Source organism: Haematobia irritans, chromosome 4 (assembly GCF_050003625.1).
Source record: "Haematobia irritans isolate KBUSLIRL chromosome 4, ASM5000362v1, whole genome shotgun sequence".
Lineage (NCBI taxonomy): Eukaryota > Metazoa > Arthropoda > Insecta > Diptera > Muscidae > Haematobia > Haematobia irritans.
In genome coordinates, this window is record NC_134400.1 from 95,563,957 (window position 1) to 95,589,963 (window position 26,007).

The 26,007-nt window shown below is 30.9% G+C and overlaps 1 protein-coding gene across 14 annotated transcripts in view; it reads right to left on the reverse strand.

Moving 5' to 3' along the window:
- Pdp1 (PAR bZIP family member Pdp1) overlaps positions 1-26,007 on the reverse strand; it is a 350,044-nt gene that overhangs the window by 82,177 nt on the left and 241,860 nt on the right. For 2 of the 14 annotated variants that reach the window (XM_075303401.1, XM_075303398.1), the window contains exon 1: positions 5,515-7,078. The exons of 8 other annotated variants lie outside the window; for them this stretch is intronic. In XM_075303401.1, the coding sequence (XP_075159516.1) occupies positions 5,515-6,793 (1,279 nt within the window). In that variant the 5' untranslated portion in view covers positions 6,794-7,078. Of the gene's footprint in view, positions 1-5,514; positions 7,103-26,007 lie in introns of those variants that run through there. 4 more of the 14 variants (XM_075303400.1, XM_075303396.1, XM_075303397.1 and 1 more) reach the window with 4 other exon arrangements.

A 26,007-nucleotide genomic window follows, 5' to 3' on the forward strand; every position in this document is an offset into this window, starting at 1 on the left:
TTTTTAGAATTTCCTATTGTTTTATTTTCTTACATTCAATGAATCAATTTAAGCCATTTGGTCATTTTGTCTTTGAATTTGACATCTGTATGGTGAAGGTTTTTAGTGTTTTTGTTTTACATACTAGGGGGGGGGGGGGTTCTAATGTCTCAACTATGGACAATTTTCCATAGGTCTCATAGTTTTTCCTATAATGGGCATTCATTTCCCGGGTATTAATTGTTTCAACTACACTGAAAGAAGAGTTTTTTTTCTGAGTAATGAAATTTTAGACAAGCAAAGTTTTCTATTGACGCTAAAAGATTTTCTTTTAAAACAAATAAAAAAGTTTAGAGACAATTGTTGAATCGTTTATCATAAATTCGAACTAATTTCCTCTAAAAGAAAATAATTTAGAAGAAAGGGGAATTTCGCGTTTACCTAAAATTTCGTTCTGGAGGAAAGTATTTTTTCTTTGCGTGTACCTCTTACATTTTATGTCTTGTCATCCTATCACGCTGGAAATATTTCGTTTAAGTTTACTTTGTTTAGTTTTTCTCAATTTTCAATAATCCTCTATGTAATGAGCGACATTGTCTTTGTGGAATGACTTATTTGACTTTCGTATGCAAAATGCAAATTGATTTTATAAGCAATTCAATGACATTGAACTACCTTTACATTGGGGGTCTAACATATTTTTACATTTTTCTTTTGGCTTCAATCATTAAATTAATTGATCAAATTATCACGGAAATTACTGAGTATAAAAGTAATTGAATTACTATATTATTTACTTGAATATATTGTAATTTCTGTTTATTTTAATGCATTTATGTTTATATTTATTATTCGAGCTTTATGGCCAAATGAAAAAAAACTCCATATAAAAATCTGTTTTCGTCTGAGCGAATGGACTTTTCCTTAGACTTCCGTATAGATTTGGGTTCTAAAAGCTGACTTCTAATGGCTAAACAAAATAGGAATTATCCCTTTGCTTTTTGGAAAAGTATTGGTAAATTAGGGAGCCACCGTGGTGCAATGGTTAGCATGCCCGCCTTGCATACACAAGGTCGTGGGTTCGATTCCTGCTACGACCGAACACCAAAAAGTTTTTCAGCGGTGGATTATCCCACCTCAGTTATGCTGGTGACATTTCTGAGGGTTTCAAAGCTTCTCTAAGTGGTTTCACTGGAATGTGGAACGCCGTTCGGACTCGGCTATAAAAAGGAGGTCCCTTGTCATTGAGCTTAACATGGAATCGGGCAGCACTCAGTGATAAGAGAGAAGTTCACCACTGTGGTATCACAATGGACTGAATAGTCTAAGTGAGCTTGATACATCGGGCTGCCACATAACCTAACCTAACCTATTGGTAAATTAAGTTTTCGATGTACTCTTCGTTCAGTTTTTTTTCTGAGGAACGAAATAAATTTTTCTTTAAACGTTAAAAAAAATCTTAGTAGCAAATAAAATAGTTTTCCAAAAACGCTATTCAACAATCATTTGTGGTAATTTCGGATTTAGTTGCTATTACACGGACGAAAAAGACTGTTTTTCATATGTTTGGGTGTAAAAATTATATGTTTAAAACTCAAATTTTTTAACACAATACTTTTAAGTGCAAGTATATAATGTTCATAAACTAGCATAAGATGTTTGGGACATATATGTTAATATGTTAGAACATATTATGTTTGTAAATATAATATGCTTAGATGCAAACATATATTAGTTTAGAAATAGCCTATAAACATATATGTGTTTAGAAAGAGAGACCTGCTGCAAGTAAAATAATGGGTGTAACCAATTGGCGCCTTAAAAATATATAAACACAAAGAAAATTTCATTAAATTTTTTTTCTACCAGTCTATGCCCTAAGGTGAAACATAATATGTTTGAATAATACAAACAATATTTTGTTTGGACCAGTCCTGAAAATATATATGCTTGAAGCAAAATGTGTTTGGGGTATATGTTACAGAAGCGATTTTTTAGGGTGTAAAGAAAATACTTTAAAGCTATACCGTTTGTTTAAAATTTCGTTGCAGAGGAAAGTATTTTTTTCTTTGGGTGTAGCATTAATGCTAGTACCATCTTACTTCCGGAGAAAGACCTACAGAACTGTGTGGAAGATTTTTCGAATTTTTTACAGTTTGGAAAGGCATTTGCAAACATTTCCCAAAATTTGAAAATTCGATTTATAGACTTTGAAAAAGTCATTATTTTTAATTTTAGAAAAGAAATTCGGTTTTTAAGAAGTCGACTTTCGAGGTTACAACTTTTTGCGATTTGTGCATGTATTTTCAGTATAAAAAGAACGTGATATAAACAAAATCAAATTTCTAAAATTTCAAAAGTCGATTTACACTTTTCAATGTTCGTCATCCTGAACATATGAATGGTTGGGCGGGGTCGTTAGAAGGTTCCATGAAATAATGGTCCAAAATATTATATAATGCCAAAAATGTTGGTCTTATTTATCAAAGAAATAAATCTCCATTTTAAGATATGAAATATAGGCACAAAATATGAACAAGACCCCCTCAAATATATGTATATGTCCAGCAAAAAAATTTGGAAGTTCTTCTAAAGGCACAACTTTAAAAGCACTTCCAGAAGATGTACTCCCAATGATGTTCTTTATTTTAACTACACCGGAAGTTCTTTTCATTCAATTTTTTATAACATGTTTTTTTCATATTTTTAATGGGTAATTTTAACTTTTTTTATTTTAAATTGGTTAAAAACAGTTTAAGAATTCATAAAATGATACAAATTATTTAAATTTTGTCGAAAAAAATGCTAAATCCAATGTGAAAAAATTGTGAATTTTTGAAAATATTTGAAGTCAAACGTTTCAGACAAGCATTAGAATCCATTAAAACTTATAAAAAACTGTAAAAATTATTTATTTGACAAAATATCACAGAATTTTTTAATTTACATCCAAAACATTGAATTTGGATCACACCTAAAGAAGTGATGCAAATTCAGTGCACCGTCTGTTGAAACGGAGGACTTCTGTTCTATAACAAGTTAAATTTTAAATTCATCGCTTCTGCGTCAATTTTGCACCACTTCCGGATCCAAAAAGAACATTTTCATTACTTTTATGGCGACACTTTTTTTGCTGGGTAATGGATCAACCTCAAGACCGGTAAAGGACTAGTCTCTTGTGTGTGTATGGACCCGACCCGTTATTTGGAATTCATTATTCTGCTGGAGATGGACTTAAATTTCCATTCACAGGAAGTCCTTTTGATGTTACATATAAAAATCCTTTATTTATTCAATTTTCGCAATAAATTAAATTTTTTTGAATGTTAAAGGGTATTTCTCGGCAGACGTGGAATTTGTGGTCAAATATCTGTAGTATTATTTAAAACGCCTGTTCAGATTTTTTTTTAAATATTTTTCCTTATTTTTTTTAAGTGAAATCCGAAATACTGAAATATCATCACACTTGAAGAACTAATGCGAAATGAATGCTGCGGATGCTTAAAAAATTGAATACCACCCTATGGCAAGCCCATGTAAAATTCATTGTTTCTGAGCCAATTTTGCACCACTTCCGGGTCCAAAACAAATATTTTTATTGTTTCAAAACGTGGGGAAGACACCGGTCACTTTAAAATAGGAGTGTCATTGGCAATTTACACAAAGGAAACGTATTGAGACAACTAAGTACACGCAAAGAAAAACAAAAACTTCCAAATGTACCGAAAACATTTTTATATTGTTAGAGGTTTTTGAATTTCTTCGAAAATTTTAAACTTTTATCACCAAAAAAATTCGTTTGTTACAAAATTTTTATTCTTTCAATTAATAAAAATATTTTTGAACTAACATCACAGTCCATTTCGTTTATATCAAGTAATGTTCTTTTCTGACTTTAAGTCTTTAATAAGACTCACCGTACAGTTTCATAGTAAATAAAGTAAATAAATAAAGTTTGTTTAATCGGCTCTTGGGCGCCGCAAGCTATGCTATATAAATATAACTTATATGGATAATTGTCTATTGATGACAATAACAGCTGCACAGCTCAGTGGATAATGTGTTGGCTTACAAATTGTATGGTCCGCGGTTCGATTCTCTGTCCAAAGGTAAAATTTAAAAAATATATAAAATCGAATAATTTCTTCTACATTGTTTGTATTACAGAAAAAGGTGCTAAGAACTAAAAAACCTCCTGGAAGTGAGAAAGATGTGAGGGAAAATGCAATTAGCCATAAAAATTGTTTTTTTGAGTTAGTTTTTACATCCTCTATGAAATTGTTTTTACATCCTGGAAAAGAATAAACGTTTATCACAAAAAGTATATACTTTTCCTCCTAATAAACTTCCTTAAAGCAAACGAACTTTGTTTGTCTAAAATTTCGTTTGGGAGGAAAGAATTATTGCTTTTTTTTGCGTGTACATAGGGAGTTCTTTTAATACAATTTTTATAACTCGCTTTTTTCATATTCTGAATGGATAATTTTAACCTTGTTTGTTTCAAATAGGTTAGGTAAGAATTAATAAAATGGTACAAATTACTAAAATTTTGGCGAAAAAAATGCTAAATCCAATCTACAAAAAGTGTGAATTTTTAAAACTATTTGAAGTGAAACGTTTCAGACAAACGTTAGAATACATTATAAAAATTATTTATTTGGTAAAAATTTACAAACTTCTTCAATTCGCATTGCAAAACCCTGAATTCGAAGAAGAAGTGAGGCTGTTAAAATGGTGGACATCCGTCCTATAAAATCCCATGTTAAATTCATTGCTTCTGCGCCAATTTTGTACCACTTCCGGATCAAAAAAAAAACATTTGTACTACTTTTTTGGTAACGATTTTTTTTTGCTGGGAGATTATTTTGATAATTGTATTTCAGTAAATGAAATAAAGATTTTATAGAAATCTAAAAATTTTGTGAAAATTTAAAAATTGCAACAAACTGATGATCTGGTACGGGTCCTGCACAAAAAACATTTCATCAAAACTTTTCCAATTAAAATTTGAATTGACTTCTAAACAACGTTCTATTAAAATTTTAATGGGTTCAACAAATTTTTTAATTGAAACAAAAATCTATCACAGCAATTAATAGTATGAATTACATTTTTAATTGGGTCAATTAATTTTTTTAATTGATATTAGTGATTGCTACTATAATTTCTGTGATTGAAGAAATTTCATTTAAATATTAATTGGATCAATTAGTTTCGTGATTAAAGACAAAAAATATTTTTTCTGTGTGTGGGATATTCGATAGGGGCAATTTGCACCAATTTCCCGTAGGGTTCATAAGATTACCAAAAAATCTAAACTGGGGAAAATCTCAGGACATTATCCTATAAATTATTATTAATTATTTTGACATAACATACATATAAATTTAAGTATATACAGTGAAACCTTTCAAAATTGCACAGTCTTTATACGGGCAAAACTCCTACCAATTTTTTTTAACCAAATCTGTAGAGACCTCAGTGCATAGCTGAGAGGTTTCACTGTATACAATGTTATCAAAAAATAATCCATACCATTTAAATATGAGGCATGCTGTTTCCACAGTTGTTGCACTTGAAATTGTGTCCAACGATTGTTGTCCTCAAGATTTGGAGTATTTGGATTATTGTTGTTGTTATTGCTGGTATTGTTGTTGTTGTTGTTGACATTATTCACAGAATTATTGCTGCTGTTGTTGTTATTTGTTAAATTTCCCAAAATATGATTAACATTACTATTATTATTTTGAACATTGCTTAGAACACCAACCAATCCATTGACCAAATTATGAGCTACAACATTATCACTCAAATGTTGCACCAAATTGTTATTCAGTTGGTTATTACCATTGTTGTTGTTGTTGCTCTGGCTATTGTTTAATAAAATGTTACTATTACTATTGCCACAATTTGTCAAAGGTGATGAACTATTACTGCCACTGCCATTACTGCTACCACCGCCACCTGCTCCTCCATTACCATTACTACTGCCATTTAATTGGACCACAGCACTATTGGCCAAATGCTGTAAATGATGTTGCAACAATTGGCTATTAGGCGGTAGAGATGAGACCAAATTATTGCTGAGATTATTAATGGTTTGTTGCAATTGTTGATTGGCATTTGTCACATGTTGCATGGTATTGCGTAGCAATGCATGGGTTTGATTGCTATTGCCACTGTTGTTATTGATATTGGTGGGGCTATTGCTGCTGTTGTTTATACTGCCATTGTTGCTGGTATTGGTATTCTGATTCAGACCACCATTAGTGTTATTAGGGCTTAAATTTAAATTATTACTCAATAAATTAAGGCTGGTATTATTCGATGAATTTGTATTCTGTGAGGATGGAGATGATGACGATGAGTTTAAAACGCCCAGATTATTATTGCCCCCACCGCCTGGTATACCGCCTCCACCACTGCCCCCTCCAGCTAAAAGATGCGGTAAATTATGAACCACCTGTAGGGGTAATGTACTAAGGGAGGGTAAGGTTTGTTGTTGATTGTTAGCATGATTGGAATTGTGATTGTTACCACTACTACTACTGCTGTTGTTGTTGTTGCTGTTGTTGGTTATTTGATTTAGTATATGTTGCTGCTGTTGATTTAGATGATGTTGCTGGTGATGTTGATGCTGGTGTTGCTGCTGCTGCTGCTGTTGATGATGTTGCTGATTCAATTGCAATATTTGCAATTGGGCTCCACTGTGTTGTACTGCAGCCGCTGCCGCCAAAGGGTTATTCATCAACGAACCCAATTGCAATGTTTGCGGTGGCAATTGATAATCCATTCTCATTGATAAATCACGCATACGTCTGAACCAGCAACAGGTCGGAAATAATACATCAGTAAACCAAAGTCCGATATGAATTCATTCACAAAACCACGTTCACTTTATAGGCACTTTGTTGAGTTTTTGTTTTGTTGGCTCTCACTCTCTTTGTTGTTTGTTAATCAATTAACCATCAGTTGGAGATCTTTTTTGTGTTTTTTGTTTTGTTTGTTTTATATTAAATAATGATTATTTTATTTTTTTATTGAATATTGTGTAAAACTAGATTTCTTTTTTTTGTTGTTCTTCTATGTTATCTGACGACTTTGTTTAAAATTCAATCTTTTAACTCTGGGTTTTTGTAGTGCACTAAATTCATTGATATTTGAGGCCTTTTTGTTGAATCACAAAAATCTTTTTAACATATTTAGAAAATCGAATATGAAGATAGCTTTTTTATACAAAATTTTTTTTTTCATATAAAAAAAAAATATTTTCTTAAATGGTTGTAACGATTGTAATATCAATTGGCCGACTTTATACCCAATGAAAAAATACTTTCCTCAGGAACAAAATTTTAGACAAACGAAATTCCTCTTTCTTATATTATATATAAAGTATTTTCTTTTATAAAGTATTTTCTTTTAGATCAAACACATCCAAATTTGTGATATGCGATTCAACGATTGTCTCTAATTATTTTTATTTGCCTTTAAAGAAAATTTTTTAGCATCAAAAGAAAACGTTGCTTGTCTAAAATTTCGTTCCTCATATAAAAAAAATATTCTTTGAGTGTAGCAAGCCGTCTGACGTTTTGTTTTGTTTACTGGGAATGAAAGAAAATTTCTTCATTGTTAATGTCATGGCAAGCCATATATTTCCTGAGCTTCTTAATGTAAATGAAATGATGGACAATTAAGAAAAATATTAGAGACCATCGTTTCATTGGTTCTCATAAATTGGGGTTTATTTACTTTGCAAGAAAGAAAATTCTTTAACACAAAGAGGAATTTCGTTCTGGGGGAAATTATTTCTTCTTAGTGAGTACATGCATTTCATTAACATATACAAACAAAAAAATAATACTTTTATATTTACGAATGGAGATATAAGAAAAAATTATATTCCTTTTAGTTGTAAGATATACACTGAAAGAAGAGTTATCGTTTCCGAAAAACGAAATTATAGAGAAGCGAAGTTTTGTGTTTTTATGCTAAAAATGTTCATCGAAAGCAAACAAAAAAGACTACACAGCAAAAATATCACCAAAAAATTTCCAATTAAAAAGTTAATTGAAGTTGAAAATTTTTTCAATTAATAAGTTAATTGATACAATTAACTTTTTAATCATGATAGAAACATTAAGTTAATTAAGTCAATGATTCAAAATTTTAAAATTTTTAATTAAAAAATTAATTGATACAATGAACTTTTTAATCAAATTCGGAAGACTAAATCAGTTTAAAAGTTCAGATTTTTTTTTTTAATTTTTAATTAAAAATGTATTTCAAACAATCATTTGTTAATCCAAATAAAAACTCTAAGCCAATTCAGAAAGTAATAAATTTTTGTGTGTAGAGGCGATCGTTGAAAAGTTTGTCACCGTAGTGTAATGGTTAGTATGCCCGCCTAGCATACACAAGGTCGTGGGTTCGATTCCTGCTTCGACCGAAAACCAAAAAGTTTTCAGCTGTGGATTATCCCACCTCAGTAATGCTGGTGACATTTCTGAGGGTTTCAAAGCTTCTGTGGTTTCACTCCAATGTGGAACGCCAATCGGACTCGGCTATAAAAAGGAGGTCCCTTGTCATTGAGCTTAACATGGAATCGGGCAGCACTCAGTGATAAGAGAGAAGTTCACCAATGTGGTATTACAATGGACTGAATAGTCTAAGTGAGCCTGATACATCGGGCTGCCACCTAGCCTAACCTAACCTAACCTTGTCATAAATTCGTCTTTATATGCTTTTCAAGAAAATACTTTAGAACCAAGAGGAATTTCGTTCGTGTTTAAAATTGTATTCCGAAGGAAAGTATTTTTCTGTTGGGTGTAGGACAAATAAATCGGAATGCATGCAATGTCCCATAAACAGTGAGGAACGAAATTTTAGACAAACGAAAGTTTCTTTTGACACTAAAATATTTGATTTAAAAATAAATGAAAAAGTCTACAGACAAATGCTGCATCGTTTGTCACAAATTGGGATTATTTGCATATAAAGAAAATAATTTAGAATGAAGGGGAATTTCGTTTGCCTAAAAATTAGTTTGAAGGGTGGGGGGGGATGTTTCTTTGTATTATCTATTTCTCTTAAAGAATCTCTTGCAGAAGAAGAGACAAATTTATTTGAAGGCAGCAAAAAACCAAACATTTTGGTTTTTCCAAAGTAAATATTGTTATAAATTATTTTTGTCTACCACAAAAAAAACTCCAATTCATAGCTATCCTAGAGACGTTTGCCTATTATCTGTTTTATTTGTTCTTAAAAAAATTTTACCAGACAAAAAAAAAACTCTGTTTATCTTAAAAATCGTTTCTGGAAAAGAACAATGTATTTAACCATTTTAATTCACCATTAGTGAAGTTTTTTTTTATTTTATTTATTTTTTATTTATTTATTCAAATTTCTACTAACACGACAAGGATTTCTCCTTATAAGTGCTGGTATTAGGAACATAGATTTAATTACATTGAAATATAGAGTTATAAAAAAAACGCAGGGTATAATTAAATTGATGTAAGTTAAATGTTAAATTGTTTTTAGAACTTGCAATACATTGAGGTACTTATGACAATATTTGGGATATTTCGTTTTTGAATTTAGACATGTTACCAATCATTTGTATATTATTAGAGAGGTTGAGTAATTGATACAAGTAATTTTAATAGAAACTACATTAATCAGCAAATCAATTGAATTCGTTTAATACATTAATGGAAGTAATTAAATTCTATGATTAATTTTAGTTCAACACTAAGGGCGTTTTCGTTTCGCAAAAAATATGTTGCCCTGGTGTTACACTACTTTTTCCCTCATTGTATTTTCGCTCAAATAATAGTGTCATTCCAAAATTATTGTTAATTCATAATATTGTGAGGGATACAGGATCCAAAATCTATGACAGTGTCCTTTATATTTGGCAATCAATTTCGTGAATGTTGCACCTTTTTTCCCAATCGAAATCGCCATAAGAAATCAATGGAATCAATTAATGTTTTAATCAAATATCTTTTCTCTTTTAATTGAATCAAAATTTTAGGTAAAAAGTTTTAGGGATTTTGTTCTCTGTGTATTTAGCTTTTTGTGCATCTAAGTGGAAGATGCAATTTCTATTTGATTTCCTTAAAGCTTTTGAAAGGGAAACAAAAATTGTTCTTATAGATCTAGGATCTGATATAGTCACAATATCAGATTTGGTCAGAATCTAATAAAGTCACCATATATGGAAATCTCAGATTATTATTATTTATTTATTTTGAACTAGGAGTAGTTTTCATCGAATCAGTCTGAATCTGATATATCTCCAAGAATTCGCATTTGTAATTTTGAATCCTGAATATACTTAAGAAGTATTGTTTTGCCAATTTAATTTCAAATTTGGAACGTAATCTACACATAAAGAACATTTCATTAAAATGGAGCCAACGAAAATTGTTCATTGATATATTGACACATTTTCATTAATATTCGTTAATAATACAAAAGGTTTCATTGATTAACAAAAAATACGAATTTGTTTCAATTGTTCAATTTTAATGACATATAACGAAGCTTTTTGAACTCAGTGTGCTGTAGATTCTATGTTAACTGATTTTCCAATATTGTCGTCTTAAGCAAAAGACGTTTACATTGAAAGAAGAGTTCTCTTTCTCGAGGAACGAAATTTTAGACAAATGAAAATTTTATTTGACGCTAAAAACGTTTTTTTTTTAAACAAATAAAAAAGCTTAGAGACAATCGTGGTGGAATCTTTTTTTCACAAATTCGGGAGTAATAGCTCTCAAAGAGAATACTTTATAAGAAAGGGAAATTTCGTTCCGGAGGAGATTATTTTTGTTTTTGGGTGGACGTCAAAAGGTTGGTTTCATCAGGGAAATTTTTTGTGTAGCATTCTTCGTCGATACCAAAAAACATTTTTGCCGGAACAATAATTTATTTTTATTTAATAGTATGAAAAGTTTCGTTATTTAAGATAATATTCTTAAAATTAACGAACATATTCATTATATTTAGGAAGATGTTTTGTAATTATTGCAATTTTTATGACTCATGTCAATATCGATATTCTTCACTATTATGTTTGTTCATAAACGTATTCTGGTAGTTTGGGGAAACTATATTTCCATTTCATTGATAAATGGAAAAAAATTAAACTTTTCAAATTTAATTTTTCTCCAAATTCTGTAGCACAATACGGATCATGGATTATCGTAAATAACAGAAATTGCATAAAATGGTTTAACGACTTTTATAAATAACTGTCAAAAAATGTGCTTTATTTTTTTTTTCTTTAAGGTTTTTATTGTTGTTGTTTTTTGCATTAAAAATAACCTTGAATTTATTTAGACAGGCTGCACATGCAAATTATGTAGTTTTATTTTTTCAATACACATATCGTTTTGATGTTCTAAATTCTTATAAAGAATTTTTATCACGATTTTTAATTTGAGCAGGTTTTTGTTTTTGGGAATTGTTGCTATATTTTATCCAGATAGAAATTTGCGATAATTTCGTTTATTGTTTTCGAATATTGGCGATTAATACTATTTTATTTAATTATTTCTTTACACTTTTTTATCATTGGGATTTGCACAATGTTGAATTTTTTTTCTAAAGATCACTACGAAAAAAGATTTTTTCTCACTATAATCTTGAAAAATTAGATTATCAAAAATTTTTGGAATTCATTAATCTGGGTTAGATCACGTTTTAATTTTTGTTTCTTGTATTTGCACTGCAAACATATTAATTTTCTAGGCAAATGGGTTTTGTTTTTTTTTTGGGTTTCTTTGCTTTGCTTTGTTTATTTCTCCTCCCACTGTATGCCCGTGTACGTTAAGGGTTCGTTTAATGCGAATGATCAATTTCCGTTATTACTACCGGTACCGTTGCCATACGTTTGCAGAGTGAGCTCTTCGATCCCGTAAAAGTTCAACAAAAACGCTTCACCATACATGTGAGAGTATAGGGGAATGATGGCTATGAGTTTGAGTCTTTGTTTGATTAACTGGGTTTGCAATGTTGGTGGTACTCTCTACCGTAACACAGTCAGAGGCTGGTTGCCGCATCTTTTGTTGTTGTTACGATTGCTAGCCCACCTCATTATGCAGAGGAAATTTGAAGCAACCATATACACTCTTATGCCTTGTCACGTACATGTATAGAGAGTATTTCATGTTATTCAAATATTTTATTCACTTTTTTATCATACTTTGTGTGTTTCTTTTGTTTTCTTGTTTTGTTGTTTTGTCATGGCTTAGCTTGTAGTTGAGCTCAAAGAAATGAGCTTATTTCCAATGCTCTTCACTTTCATTGAGAGGAGTAAGCTTTTATGCCATAACCTACCATCAAGAAGCATTTCTTCTTATTTCAATAAACCAATTCGAATCTCTCCCTCTCTCTTGATGGCGAAAAGTGAGAGTAAGAAACTTTCTTCTTTCAATACCTATTAGTGGGCTCGATCCATGTACAGTGGTATGATCAAATCAAGAAAGATATAACAACGAAATAATAATTTTGAAATGGAAGACTTACGAATGGCTATTTTGTTGTAAAAGCCAGTAAAATACATTTATTTATTTTAAAATAAATTAAAATTCATTTTCACATTATCCATATTTTACCATATAAGAAAACCTATATACAAACAAAAATACTTTCCTCCTGAACGAAATTTTAGACCAACGGAATTCTCCTTTTTTGTATGCATGAATTGCAGCACTTTTATTTGAAGCAATTTCAGTATTCTCGTAAATTGAAATTGGTTTGTTCGGTGCTGCAAATCAGTGCCTCATTTTTTATTTAAACTTCCTGTGGTGGAGAGTATTTGTGTACAATTCAATTTAATAATTTATGCAGGGGTAACATAGTTGAAGTGGTGTACAATATTCACCTAATATGGGTGCCTGGTCATAGGAACATACCGGGGAACTGAAAAGCGGATGAATGAGCAAGACTAGGAACTACCTACTACCTACCTAGCCACTACTTTGGCTACCTACTGCGTGAGAAAGCTGTCATGATGGCAAATGTTCGATGGGAGAATTGCAAGGGTGTAACGACACCAAGCAAATATGGCCCCATTTAAACTTGAACCGCACACTAGATATGCTAGAGTTCTCAAGACGTCAGATATCACTCCTGATATCTGCTATAACGGGTCGCTGCCTGATAGGCGATTGTGCAAAAACTATTGGCGCGAAGTATAATGACTATTGTATGAGCTGTCATGAGGCGGAGGAAAAGGAATCAATTAAACACCTCTTGTGTGAGTGTCCTGCATTTTGTGTAAGGCGTAAGCAAATTTTAGTGGCATATAGTTTAAGATTACTGGCGGACCTGGAAAACGTTAACTTAAGCAGTCTGTTAATATTTCTGGAACAATCTGGTTGGTTCAACAAAAGAAAATAATAGAGAAGGTTCAGTGGTTAAAACTAGAAGTGCCCATATGTAATAGGTACTTTTAGTTAATGTGGTATCACAATGGACTGAATAGTCTAAGTGAGCCTGAAACTTAATCGGGCTGCCACTTTAACCTAACCTAACCTAACCTGAAAAAAATTGCTTCTGTGACATATACCCCAAACACATTTTGCTTCAAGCATATATATTTTCAAGATTGGTCCAAACAAAATATTGTTCAAACATATTATGTTTCACATTAGGGTATACACTGGTAGTAAAAAATTTTAATGAAATTTTCTTTGTGTGGATATATTTTTAAGGCGCCAATGCTGCAACTCTCTAGGCCTCTCTTTCTAAACACATATATGGTTATAGGCTATTTCCAAATTAATATATGTTTGCATCTAAGCATATTATATTTACAAACATTTTATGTACCAAACATAATACGTTCTGACATATAAACATATATGTCCCAAACATGTTTGCTAGTTTATGAACATTATATGCTTGCACTTAAAAATATTGTGTTAAACAATTTGAGTTCCAAACATATAATTTTTACACCCAAACATATGAAAAACAAAAAACAGTCTTTTTCGTCCGTCTAGAGATGAATATACTTCTACTAAATTTTCTTTTATTTTTAATATTAAAATAGATTGTTTCATTCCATTAACTCTTATGTATCATAGGTTATGTTAGGTTATGTGGCAGCCCGATGTATCAGGCTCACTTAGACTATTCAGTCCATTGTGATGCCACAGTGGTGAACTTCTCTCTTATCACTGAGTGCTGCCCGATTCCATGTTAAGCGCAATGACAAGGGACCTCCTTTTTATAGCCGAGTCGGAACGGCGTTCCACATTCCAGTGAAACCACTTAGAGAAGCTTTCAAACCCTCAGAAATGTCACCAGCATTACTGAGGTGGGATAATCCACCGCTGAAAAACTTTTTGGTGTTCAGTCGTAGCAGGAATCGAACCCACGACCTTGTGTATGCAAGGCGGGCATGCTAACCATTGCACCACGGTGGCTCCCTTTATGGAGCTTAAAATCAATATTTCTGGTAGACTCAGTTTGTCGCCGAAACTCTCACCACTATGTGGTTTAGGGTGCTGTGCCAATACCTAAAAATATGTGTGGCACTGTATATCATTAATAATCACGGGATTATGGTCAAGAATTGTTTTCTTTAAACTGTTGGCCAAATGCGATCCTACCCTTTAATACATTATATTAATGTGTTCGTTTGTAACCACTGTGCATTGATGTCGTTTGCATATTACAATATCCAATCGATTTAAATTGCATACTCTCTGTATATCAAGCCTCTATTCATTTCACTTCACTTCCCTCTTTCGCTCATTGTAAATTTCTCCAAAAAGCAAAGTTTAAGTTCAGGTAATAACTCACAAACTAGTTAGTTTAGTTGGTGGCAAAGCTTGTGGCAGAGAACTACACTAGTCCACTGTTAAGAAATCCCATGATAATGAAGTTCAACATCGTGGGGCACACCAGAGATGATGATAATCATGATAATACAGCGCAAGAGCGGCAGCCAACAATAATTATCATTATATAGCTGCCTTAGTATTGTGGTCTGGCGCACATACACACACACACATACGCACAGCATTCTCACAGCTTATGCAAACTTTCATTCGTTGTTAATGCTGAAGCTGATGGTAAGATATTACCTCAGCAAAAGCTAGTTAATCAGTCAGCCAACTAGCCAGTTTTACAGTAGCATGCGGAAGCATATTTGCTTGGTTTGTTATTACGTTATATTGTTGTATATTTGTGTGTGGCATTTTTTCGCCTTATGTTTTTCTCTTTTCATTCGTTGTAATATCAGTTTTTTTTTATGTTGTTGCTGGTTCTTTTATGTGTTTTTGTTGTGTAGTGTTGCAGTTTAGTTGTGGGGCTTTGAAATGATTGTGTTTTCATTTTCAATATGAGTGAGAGTCTTACGAATCGCAACTCGTAATGAAAGAAAGCTTTCTTTTTTTGGTTTGAGTGAATTTCATTTTCATTTGGAGTAAAATATTAAGCTCTACACTTGTTGATCACATGTGAAAAGGGGGGGTTGGGCTGTGATTTTGAGGTATTTAATGTCGCATTCTGAGTTTCGAAAAGAGTGTTTCGAGATTGAACAACTTAAGCGCAATCTCTTCAAATATCTTGATTTTTTATGAATAAAATATGGACCAGTTTTATTTGTGTCATGAATTGTATATTGATCTTTCTTTGTGAATTTCTTTGATACTTTCGTTAAAATTTTAGATCGGTTTGTGAGGGTGCTATATCCATAATTATGGATCGATATCGACCAAATTTTATGTGTGTATTTGTAGAATGAATATCGATATAACAAATCTCAAAGATCGAATTTGGTGACTTATACGTAGAGAAGGAAACTGATCATCTCAAACCTGTTTCAAGAGCATAATGGCACTTTTTCCTTAAGAGGAGAGATGTACATGAAGCAAGGCCCCAAAAAGTTATATGGAAAACAACAACACAAAATCTTTTTCATTTTTGGGGCGTAACTTCATTTTATTTTTGGGACCATTTTGCGTCATGAAAATAAACCCCAATATTCCAAATGAAAATTGAACCAATTGCCTTTTTTGGGATTGTGCTTCGTTTTCAAGTGGGACCTATTCTCGCTTTCTGACAGCCTGTTATTTTAGACTCACTTAGACTATTCAGTCCATTGTGATACCACAGATGGCGAATTTTACCGTTGTTGAAAGTATAAATGAGTGCTGCCCGATTCTATGTTTAGCTCAATGACAAGTGACCTCCTTTTATAGCCGAGTCCGGCTCATATTCATTAGATTTCTGTAAATTAAGCCCGATTTGGCCAAATATTGTCCAAAACCCCACAATCCACCACCCAGCAAAAAAATTTTGAAGTTGTTCAAAAGGCACAACATTAAACGCAATTCCGAAAATGTCCTCCCATGTTCTTTATTTTAACTACGCAGGAAGTTCTTTTAATTAATTTTTTTATAACTCACTTTTTTCATACTTTTAATGGAAAACAATTTTTTTTTGCTTCAAATAGGTTAAAAACAGAGTAACAAAATGGTATAAATTATAAAATGTTTGTCAAAAAAATGTCCATTCTAGATTTTTTTTTAATATTCATAAAAAAGCATTCAAAATCATAAAAACATAAAAAAAAGTTATTGTCGAAATGACGCAATTTTTTTTAATTCACATTCAAGACACTGAATTCGGATCACAGCTTAAGATGTGTTTCAAATTCACTGCGACGTCTGTTGAAATTGTGGACATTCATCCTATGACAAGCCCATATTAAATTCATCACTTCTGCACAAATTTTGCACCACTTCCGTATCCAACAAGAGCATTTTCGTTGCTTTTTTTGGCAACACTTTTTTTGCTGGGCACCTATAGGAATTCGGTAAATTTGTAAAAACACCTCAAATTTACCTACACCCTCAAAAAAATCGCTTCTGTAATAACAGTTTGGCTGATAAGTCCCCGGTCTAACAAAGAAAAACACATTTTTTTGTCAAAATTCGTTTTTATTATTCAACATAATTCCCTTCAAGAGCGATACAACGATTATAACGACCTTCCAATTTTTTGATAACATTTTGGTAGTACTTGCCTCAAAATAGGCCTCAGTTTCGGCGATCACCTCTTCATTGCAGCCAAATTTTTTCCCTGCGAGCATCTTTTTGAGGTCTGAGAACAAGAAAAAGTCGCTTGGGCCAGATCTGGAGAATACGGTGGGTGGGGAAGAAATTCAAAGCCCAACTCATGAATCTTTGCCATCGTTCTCAATGACCTGTGGCACGGTGCGTTGTCTTGGTGGAACAACACTTTTTTCTTCTTCATATGGGGCCGTTTTGCCGCGATTTCGGCCTTCAAACGCTCCAATAACGCCATATAATAGTCACTGTTGATGGTTTTTCCCTTCTCAAGATAATCGATAAAAATTATTCCATGCGCATCCCAAAAAACAGAGGCCATTAATTTGCCAGCGGACTTTTGAGTCTTTCCACGCTTCGGAGACGGTTCACCGGTCGCTGTCCACTCAGCCGACTGTCGATTGGACTCAGGATTGTAGTGATGGAGCCATGTTTCATCCATTGTCACATATCGACGGAAAAACTCGGGTGTATTACGAGTTAACCGCTCAGAATCATCAACACGTTGTTGTTTTTGGTCAAATGTGAGTTCGCGCGGCACCCATTTTGCACAGAGCTTCCGCATATCCAAATATTGATGAATGATATGACAAACACGTTCCTTTGATATCTTTAAGGCCTCTGCTATCTCGATCAACTTCATTTTACGGTCATTCAAAATCATTTTGTGGATTTTTTGACGTTTTCGTCGGTAACCACCTCTTTCGGGCGTCCACTGCGTTCACCGTCCTCCGTGCTCATTTCACCACGCTTGAATTTTGCATACCAATCAATTATTGTTGATTTCCCTGGGGCAGAGTCCGGAAACTCATTATCAAGCCAAGTTTTTGCTTCCACCGTATTTTTTACCTTCAGAAAACAGTATTTTATCAAAACACGAAATTCCTTTTTTCCATTTTTTTTTTTCACAATAACAAAAGTTGCTTCACAAAAGACGCTCTATCTCACAAACTAATTGACTTACAGAGGTCAAATTTTGACACGAATCATTTGAAGGTTGGTACTATATAAAAATAATATGCATTTAATACTAGCGACGCCATCGATGTGTCAGACCGGGGACTTATCAGCTAACCTGTTATACCCCAAACACACTTTGCTTCAAGCATACACCCAGAGGAATGATTGGTTGGAATTCGATTACGACAACAGTTTGATAGTGGAAACCCACAATTTTTAATTGTGTGGAATAATTATTATTTATATCTCTTGTTTGATAGTTTATATAATCAAAATAATGGCGGTGTGACCAAAAGTTGGTACACACGACCAAATATTGGTTGTTATTTATACATTTCAGTATCTAACCATTTCAATTTATTCCACCCTGTTGTGATAACTGATTTGTTTTGCCAATGTGTCACCAAACCCAACTGAAAGTCCGCCTAGTCAATAAGTTGGTTGTGTTAACAAATTTTATAGTTATAAAGAGAATTTGTTGCTATGGACTACATATATATGACAAAAAATAAGTTGTTTGTTTCGGTTAATATATGAAACTCCAAAATTTAAATATTTGATTACGTGAGTTCAATTTTAAAAATGCAATCTACCCAACAAGGACTGCTGCGAGTTATATATAACCATCTTTTAAACCGGTAGCTGCATTCTTAAGTGGTAAGTAAGTTAAACATAAAACGACATTAATATCTCTCATATTTTAACCTTTTCCCTAATTTTCTTACAATTTCATAAAATATATCAATCAGAATATGACGACTTCCGGGGTTGTGAAAGGTGTATATATAGATTTTGTGCCTCATAATCAGACTCAAAATCAATCAGCAAACGAGAACATTTCGCCTGGTTATGCCTGAGTCCCCCTGAAAATCGATCGCGAGAGTGAGTATCAAATGATGACTGAAGAAGATATTGTGTGAACCGTGCACCAAGAACCACAAACGCCGAATTTGGGCGACATTCAAATTTTTCATTAGATAAATGATCAATATGAGAAATATTAATTTGTAATACAATTAAATAAAATAAAATCTGAAATCATTCAACGGACGTTTTCTTTAATTTTATAATAATTGGTTTTCCAAAAAACAGATAATTGCTTTAACAAACGAATGAAACCTTATTGGTTGTGATTTCCAGTTAGATTGTCATTGTGCCCAAAATTTAGTCATCCAAACAAATTTCTGTATAGTTGTGTCAGACAACAATTGGTTGCTCTAACAAATTTTGTGATAGTAGATGGGACCAAATAATTTGGTTGGCAAAAAAATTGGTTGGCACAACAAATTTGTTCTCTGTGTGTATATATTTTCAGGATTGGTCCAAACAAAATATTGTTTGTATGGTTCAAACATATTATTGGATAGAAAAAAATTTAATGAAATTTTCTTTGTGTATATACTTATATTATATTTACAAACATTTTGTGTCCCAAACATAATATGTTCTAACTTATTAACATATATGTCCCAAACATGTTATGCTAGTTTATGAACATTATATGCATGCACTTAAAAATATTGTGTTAAGAAATTTGAGTTCCAAACATATAATTTTTACACCCAAACATATGAAAAACAGTCTTTTTCGTCCGTGTATACCTTTAATATGAGGACTTGTAACAAAAAATTATATATCTTTGAATTTCATTTCTTTTTTGATTTTGGTTTGTAACATATTTGTTTTGAGTATTCAATTCGAAAAAAAAAATTTGCTAATTTTGAAAAATTAACGTTTGAAATATTGAAAAATTCCGTTCATGAAAGTGAATCAACAGATATATGGTGTATCTGTTGATTCACTTTCATGAACGGGTCGTTTTAAAACGTGAACGTCGTTCATAATTATTTTTCTGTGTGTAGAGCTTTTGTAGAAGTGTGAAAATGTTGTCCAAAATTGATTCAGATTTAAATATATGTATATGGGTATATAAACCATTATATATAGGACCCAACAAATTTGGAGGATTTGAGTCGGTATCGAAAATGTAGATCTACAAAGTAGCATTTCTTTCCTTTAATAAAAATAAGAATACCACTGTTTTTAAATACTTACCATTAATGATTTTTACTTTTATAGAATTATTCTTGAATCGGTGAAATTTAGCATTTCGGATAATAGTAGAAATATAGCATACAAATCATGAACATATTACACAGTAGGGATATGAAATGCTTGAGTGATTTGTTCTTTTCAATCTTACCTGCAAAAAAAAAAACAAAGAAGAGAAATTAAAATTAATTAGTAAAAACTTGGTCTATTACAATTAATTTTATGTATAATAATTAAACAAATTTGATTTACAAATATTTTATTAAAATATATGCAAAAAATTTTAAATATTTTGCTATTGATCTTCTTCGCCATATCGTGGGAGATATTCAAAAAGGAAAATGATAGTTTTTGTTTTTGCTGTGACTTAATTTTTTGCTAAAGTTTTTTTGTTTTATTTGAAAATGGGCCATTAATATGAGTTTCACCTTTAACTGATGGCATCATCAGTAGTTCGCATGTGATCAAAGCCATAATCCAATCAAGCAGCCTTTACAGGAAAAGGTAAAGCCGGCAAGTTATTTTCATTCGATCAAGGGTTGATGATCGAACCCATGCTTATATGGCAATCAAGTTAATTTTACACCCACATTAAGTTCGAAGTGAATATAAAAAAGCTAATATTGAATGATGTTAGTTTGTCTAAGTAGAAACCTAGGACTATTTCGTTTTTGTGAAACGATGTTTCCTTCGCTGTTTTTAATCTTCAAAAATATATAAAATTATTGCTAATTTTAAAAATATAGTAGACCAACAACTATGACACTTGCATACAATCTTAGAATCAAAATCGCCTTTAGTTACCATTCACCATTGAGTGTATATCTACCAAAATTTTGAGAAAATTTTACCAAAAAACTACCAAACAAAAAAATTTTATTTTTCAAAAATTATTTTCTATAGAAAATTTTGTTTTTTTATTGCTACAAAAATTTTATCAAAATTTTATTTCTATAGAAAATTTTGTCAAAATTTTATTTCTATAGAAAATTTTGTCAAAATTTTATTTCTATAGAAAAGTTTATCAAAATTTTATTTCTATAGGAAATTTTGCGAAAATTGTATTTCTATAGGAAAATTTGTCAAAATTGCATTTCTATAGAATATATTGTCAAATTTTTATTTCTACAGGAAATTTTGTCAAAATTTTATTTCTATAGAACATTTTGTAAAAATTTTATTTCTATAGAAAATTTTGTCAAAATTTTATTTCTATAGAAAATTTTGTCAAAATTTTATTTCTATAGAAAATTTTGTCCAAATTTTATTTCTATAGGAAATTTTCTCAAAATTTTATTTCTATAGAAAGTTTTGTCAAAATTTTATTTCTACAGAATATTTTATCAAAATTTTATTTCTATAGAAAATTTTATCAAAATTTTATTTCTATAGAAAATTTTGTAAAAATTTTGTTTCTATAGAAAATTTTGCCAATTTTTTTTTTTATAGGAAATTTTCTCAAAATTGTATTTCTATAGAAATATAGGAAATTTTGTCAAAATTTTATTTCTACAGAATATTTTATCAAAACTTTATTTCTATAGAATATATTGTCAAATTTTTATTTCTATAGAAAATTTTATCAAAATTTTATTTCTTAGTAAATTTTGTCAAAATTTTATTTCTATAGAAAATTTTGTAAAAACTTTATTGTCAAATTTTTATTTCTATAGGAAATTTTGTTAAACTTTTTTTCTATAGAAAATTTTTTCAAAATTTTATTTCTATAGAAAATTTTGTCAAAATTTTATTTCTATAGAAAATTTTGTCAAAATTTTATTTCTATAGAAAATTTTTGCAAAATTTTATTTCCATAGAAATTTTTGTCAAAATTTTATTTCTATAGAAAATTTTGTCCAAATTTTATTTCTATAGAAAATTTTGTCAAAATTTTAATTCTATAGGAAATTTGTCAAAATTTTATTTCTATAGAATATGTTGTCAAATTTTTATTTCTATAGAATATATCGTCAAATTTTTATTTCTATAGGAAATTTTGTCAAAATTTTATTTCTATAGAAAATTTTGTTAAAATTTTATTTCTATAGAAAATTTTGTCAAAATTTTATTTCTATAGAAAAGTTTATCAAAATTTTATTTCTATAGGAAATTTTGCGAAAATTGTATTTCTATAGGAAAATTTGTCAAAATTACATTACTATAGAATATATTGTCAAATTTTTATTTCTACAGGAAATTTTGTCAAAATTTTATTTCTATAGAAAATTTTGTCAAAATTTTATTTCTACAGAATATTTTATCAAAACTTTATTTCTATAGAATAAATTGTATTTCTATAGAAAATTTTGTCAACATTTTATTTCTATAGAAAATTTTGTGAAAATTTTATTTCTACAGAATATTTTATCAAAACTTTATTTCTATAGAATATATTGTCAAATTTTTATTTCTATAGGAAATTTTGTAAAAATTTTATTTCTATAGGAAATTTTGTTAAAATTTTATTTCTATAGAAAATTTTGTCAAAATTTTATTTCTATAGAAAATTTTGTCAAAATTTTATTTCTATAAAAAATTTTGTCAAAATTTTATTTCTATAGAAAACTTATGGAATACCTCTTAGTTGGAGAGGGATATTTTGCAAAATCTACCAATGCATCAAAAACTCTACCAGTCTACCACACACTAACAAATCTACAATTTTTGGTACAATTCTACCAACTGTAGCAACCGTGTATACAATTCCAGCAAAAAAATGTAAGTTCTTCCTAAGTCATTAATTTGAATGTACACAGAACAAAATTTCAGTAGTTAAACTAACGCTAAATTTAACTTATTTATATTGGAACAAATTTATTTGCTTGTAGCTAAATTTTATTATTTTTATCGAAATTTTCCACAGCTTAATGAAATCTTACTTTTTTTTAAGTATGTCTCCAAAATTTTGTGAACTAAGCGTGATTATAAAGTTCAATGACCGTACACATAAGTTCAATATGAACTAAAGCAAAAGAAGATTTTCGTAGGATTCCCAAAAATAGTAAGAATGAACTACTGTATGGGTAAAATGGTCATGATTTGGCGCCAATGATTTTCTTCTTTACTTTTAGTTAATTTTTTCTTCTATGAGATGATGTAATTTCGTGAACTGTAGTTAAAAAGTTCAACACGGCATTAAAATTTCCTGGTTTTAACAACGCTTTGTGGAAATCTCAAAATGTGGAGTAAAATTTAGTTCAATTTTCTTGCGAGAGAGTTAATTCTTCCTATAAAAGAGTTCACTTTTTTTCGGTGTACATCCAAAAATGCTCTTCCAGAGGTGTACTTAATTTTCCCTTCACAAGAACTTTCTTTGAGGTGATGTATAAAAATTCTTGGTTTAATGCAGTTTTCGCAATAAATTTTAAGTTTTCAGAAATTTTAGTGTGTATTTTAGCAAAATTTTGCTTTGCTAGCTGGAACCGATTTTTGGTGCAATGCAAGCCACAGTGGGAATTATATTGGCAATCTAGGTACACTTCTTATTTTATTTTGTTGTTTGTGTACATAAATATATATATATATATATATATATATATATATATATATATATATATATATATATATATATATATATATATATATATATATATATATATAAAGAAACTATAAAAATAAAAAAGAGTTAAATGAAATGAAAATCATGTTTCAAAAATCTTCTTTAGAAATTCCTCACCGCATGTTTGTAATGAAATCGAAAGTATTTCTTTCGTTATTTTCTTTTCTTTTGGGCCATGGACAACATTTCACATTTTTGGAACGACGAATATTGGACAGACGATCAGATCATGTTTGTTGTGTTCAAAGATCAAATTGAGTTTATATTGTTGTTGTTGTTTTGTTTACGGGCCAGTATCAATTTGTGGTCTTTGTTGTTGGCTATTTTTAGGTCTAACTTTAACCGGTGCTGTGGGCATGCTCTCTACCCATGTTTGTTTTTTTATGTCTGGGCCTTCTTGTTTGTTATCTCTCTTTTGACTCTTTCTTCTTTGTTTAAAGTTGAAAAGTAAGGTGTTTCATTTTGCATAATTTCGTTTTTCGCGAATATGGCTATAGAGATTGGAAATAGCGGATATAGGCGAGTTCAAAAGAGATGGTGGTGTATGGGTGGTAAGGAGAGGAATGGTCAACGGAAAATGAAACTAAAAGTTAATACTTAATGTAGCAATAATCTCATATTTTTGGCCATCCATTTTCCTGTTAAAAAACATACACACTCACATAACAAATGAGCGTTGAACCTAAGTTGATTTCCAGCAATTGTTTTTGTGTAAATTTATGATGGGTCATAGTGGCAAGGGCTGTCTTTGAGACATGAAAGTGATCTTTCATTTTGTTGTACCTACACTGAAAAAAAATATTGTCGTGAGGTCAAAGATTTCATGTCTTTAAAATACGAATACAAATTTTGCTTAGCATAGAAGACGCATTTCTCTAAAATAAAGTTATTTTCCTTGTCCAAAAGTCGATAAACTTTTCAATGAAGTCGTATTGTCCTTATAATTAAGTGATTTGACTTAAAACTTAACATCTTAACATGAAAGAAAAAATTTATAGGCTAAGGTCAACTTGACTTTAATAATTCAGAAAAATTCTTTAAATTTAATGAAATTGTCTTTAAATTTGTTGTCTTTTTGCATCTTGACTACAAAGCAAAAAATCGTTCAAATATAGGACATGTTTTTCAAAACTTTATTTTAAAGAAGTTTTTTACTTCAAACATAGCATAATTTCTACTGGAAGTCGAGTCCTAATTTGGAAAATAAAGTTGCCGATAACTCGTTTTTAAAGGACTTTGATAGCATATGAAGAAAAAAAGCTGAGAAAGCGAAAAATTAAAATTTGCTTCCTAGAAGCAAGTACACAAAACCTAAATTTAAAAGAGAATTGTGTCTTAAAAGTATCGTTACTTGTATTCTCCGCTTCTTTGGCTCGGAATCAACACCAAATTTTTTAAACTGATGACAAAATCTTTGGAACCGAGTATGCTTTTTTTCAGTGTACAAGTATGAAAAAAACGCTTTTTTGCATGGTCATAGTTTTTTTTAATTGCAAGCAAAATACCAAAAATACACATAGTAGGAATACGATCAACACCAAAATGTTAGTTTTGCACGGGAAACTTGTAACGAAATATCGATATTCGACCTTTGTATCTCTAGGATAGGTCATGTATAGTGGCTGGCCGTTCTCAGTAGACTGATACCACAAGTGGTAAACTTCTCTCATATTGATGAGTGCTAACCGATTCTATGTTGAACAAGGCACATATTTTTTAGGCGAGTCCGAACGGCGTTTTGCAATGCGGTGGAACCACTTAGGGAAGCTGGAAGGGAATAATACGCTGGTGAAAAACTTTTTGGTCGAAACTGAGATTGAACCGATGACCCTTTGTATGCAAGACGGGCATGCTAACCACATTGGATCCCAACAAGATACTGGTTTTCTTTTCTTTCAGACTATGACCGAGTTACCAGTTTACACTCTGAACAATGTAGACGCCTTCATCAAGACATCTGGATGGAATATCTAGATAAACTTAGTTGAATGAACTCGAGTTAGAGAAAATTAATTTAGGCTTTGAGGAATCAACATTGATCAATAGGGTCTAAAAGGACAGCAATTGGCTTCCACGAATTGGTGTTATTTTTTACAGGGTGGCTGATATGTAAAGCAATAAAGTAAATCGCTATATTTTTAAAATTCTTTGTTTTTTTATTGTTCAAAAGAAAAAAATAACATCAAATTTTAGAATGAGTATATATTTGTTCGAATTGGCTACCTTTGGCATAAATTATGGCCGTAAAAGCTATCACACGCTGCACGGAAGGGATTCTGCGGTATTTTGGCCCATTCCCGCCGTAGCGCCGTCTTGAGATGATTGACACTTTGGTCGGTTTTAGTATCAACCTTACTCTCCAAAATG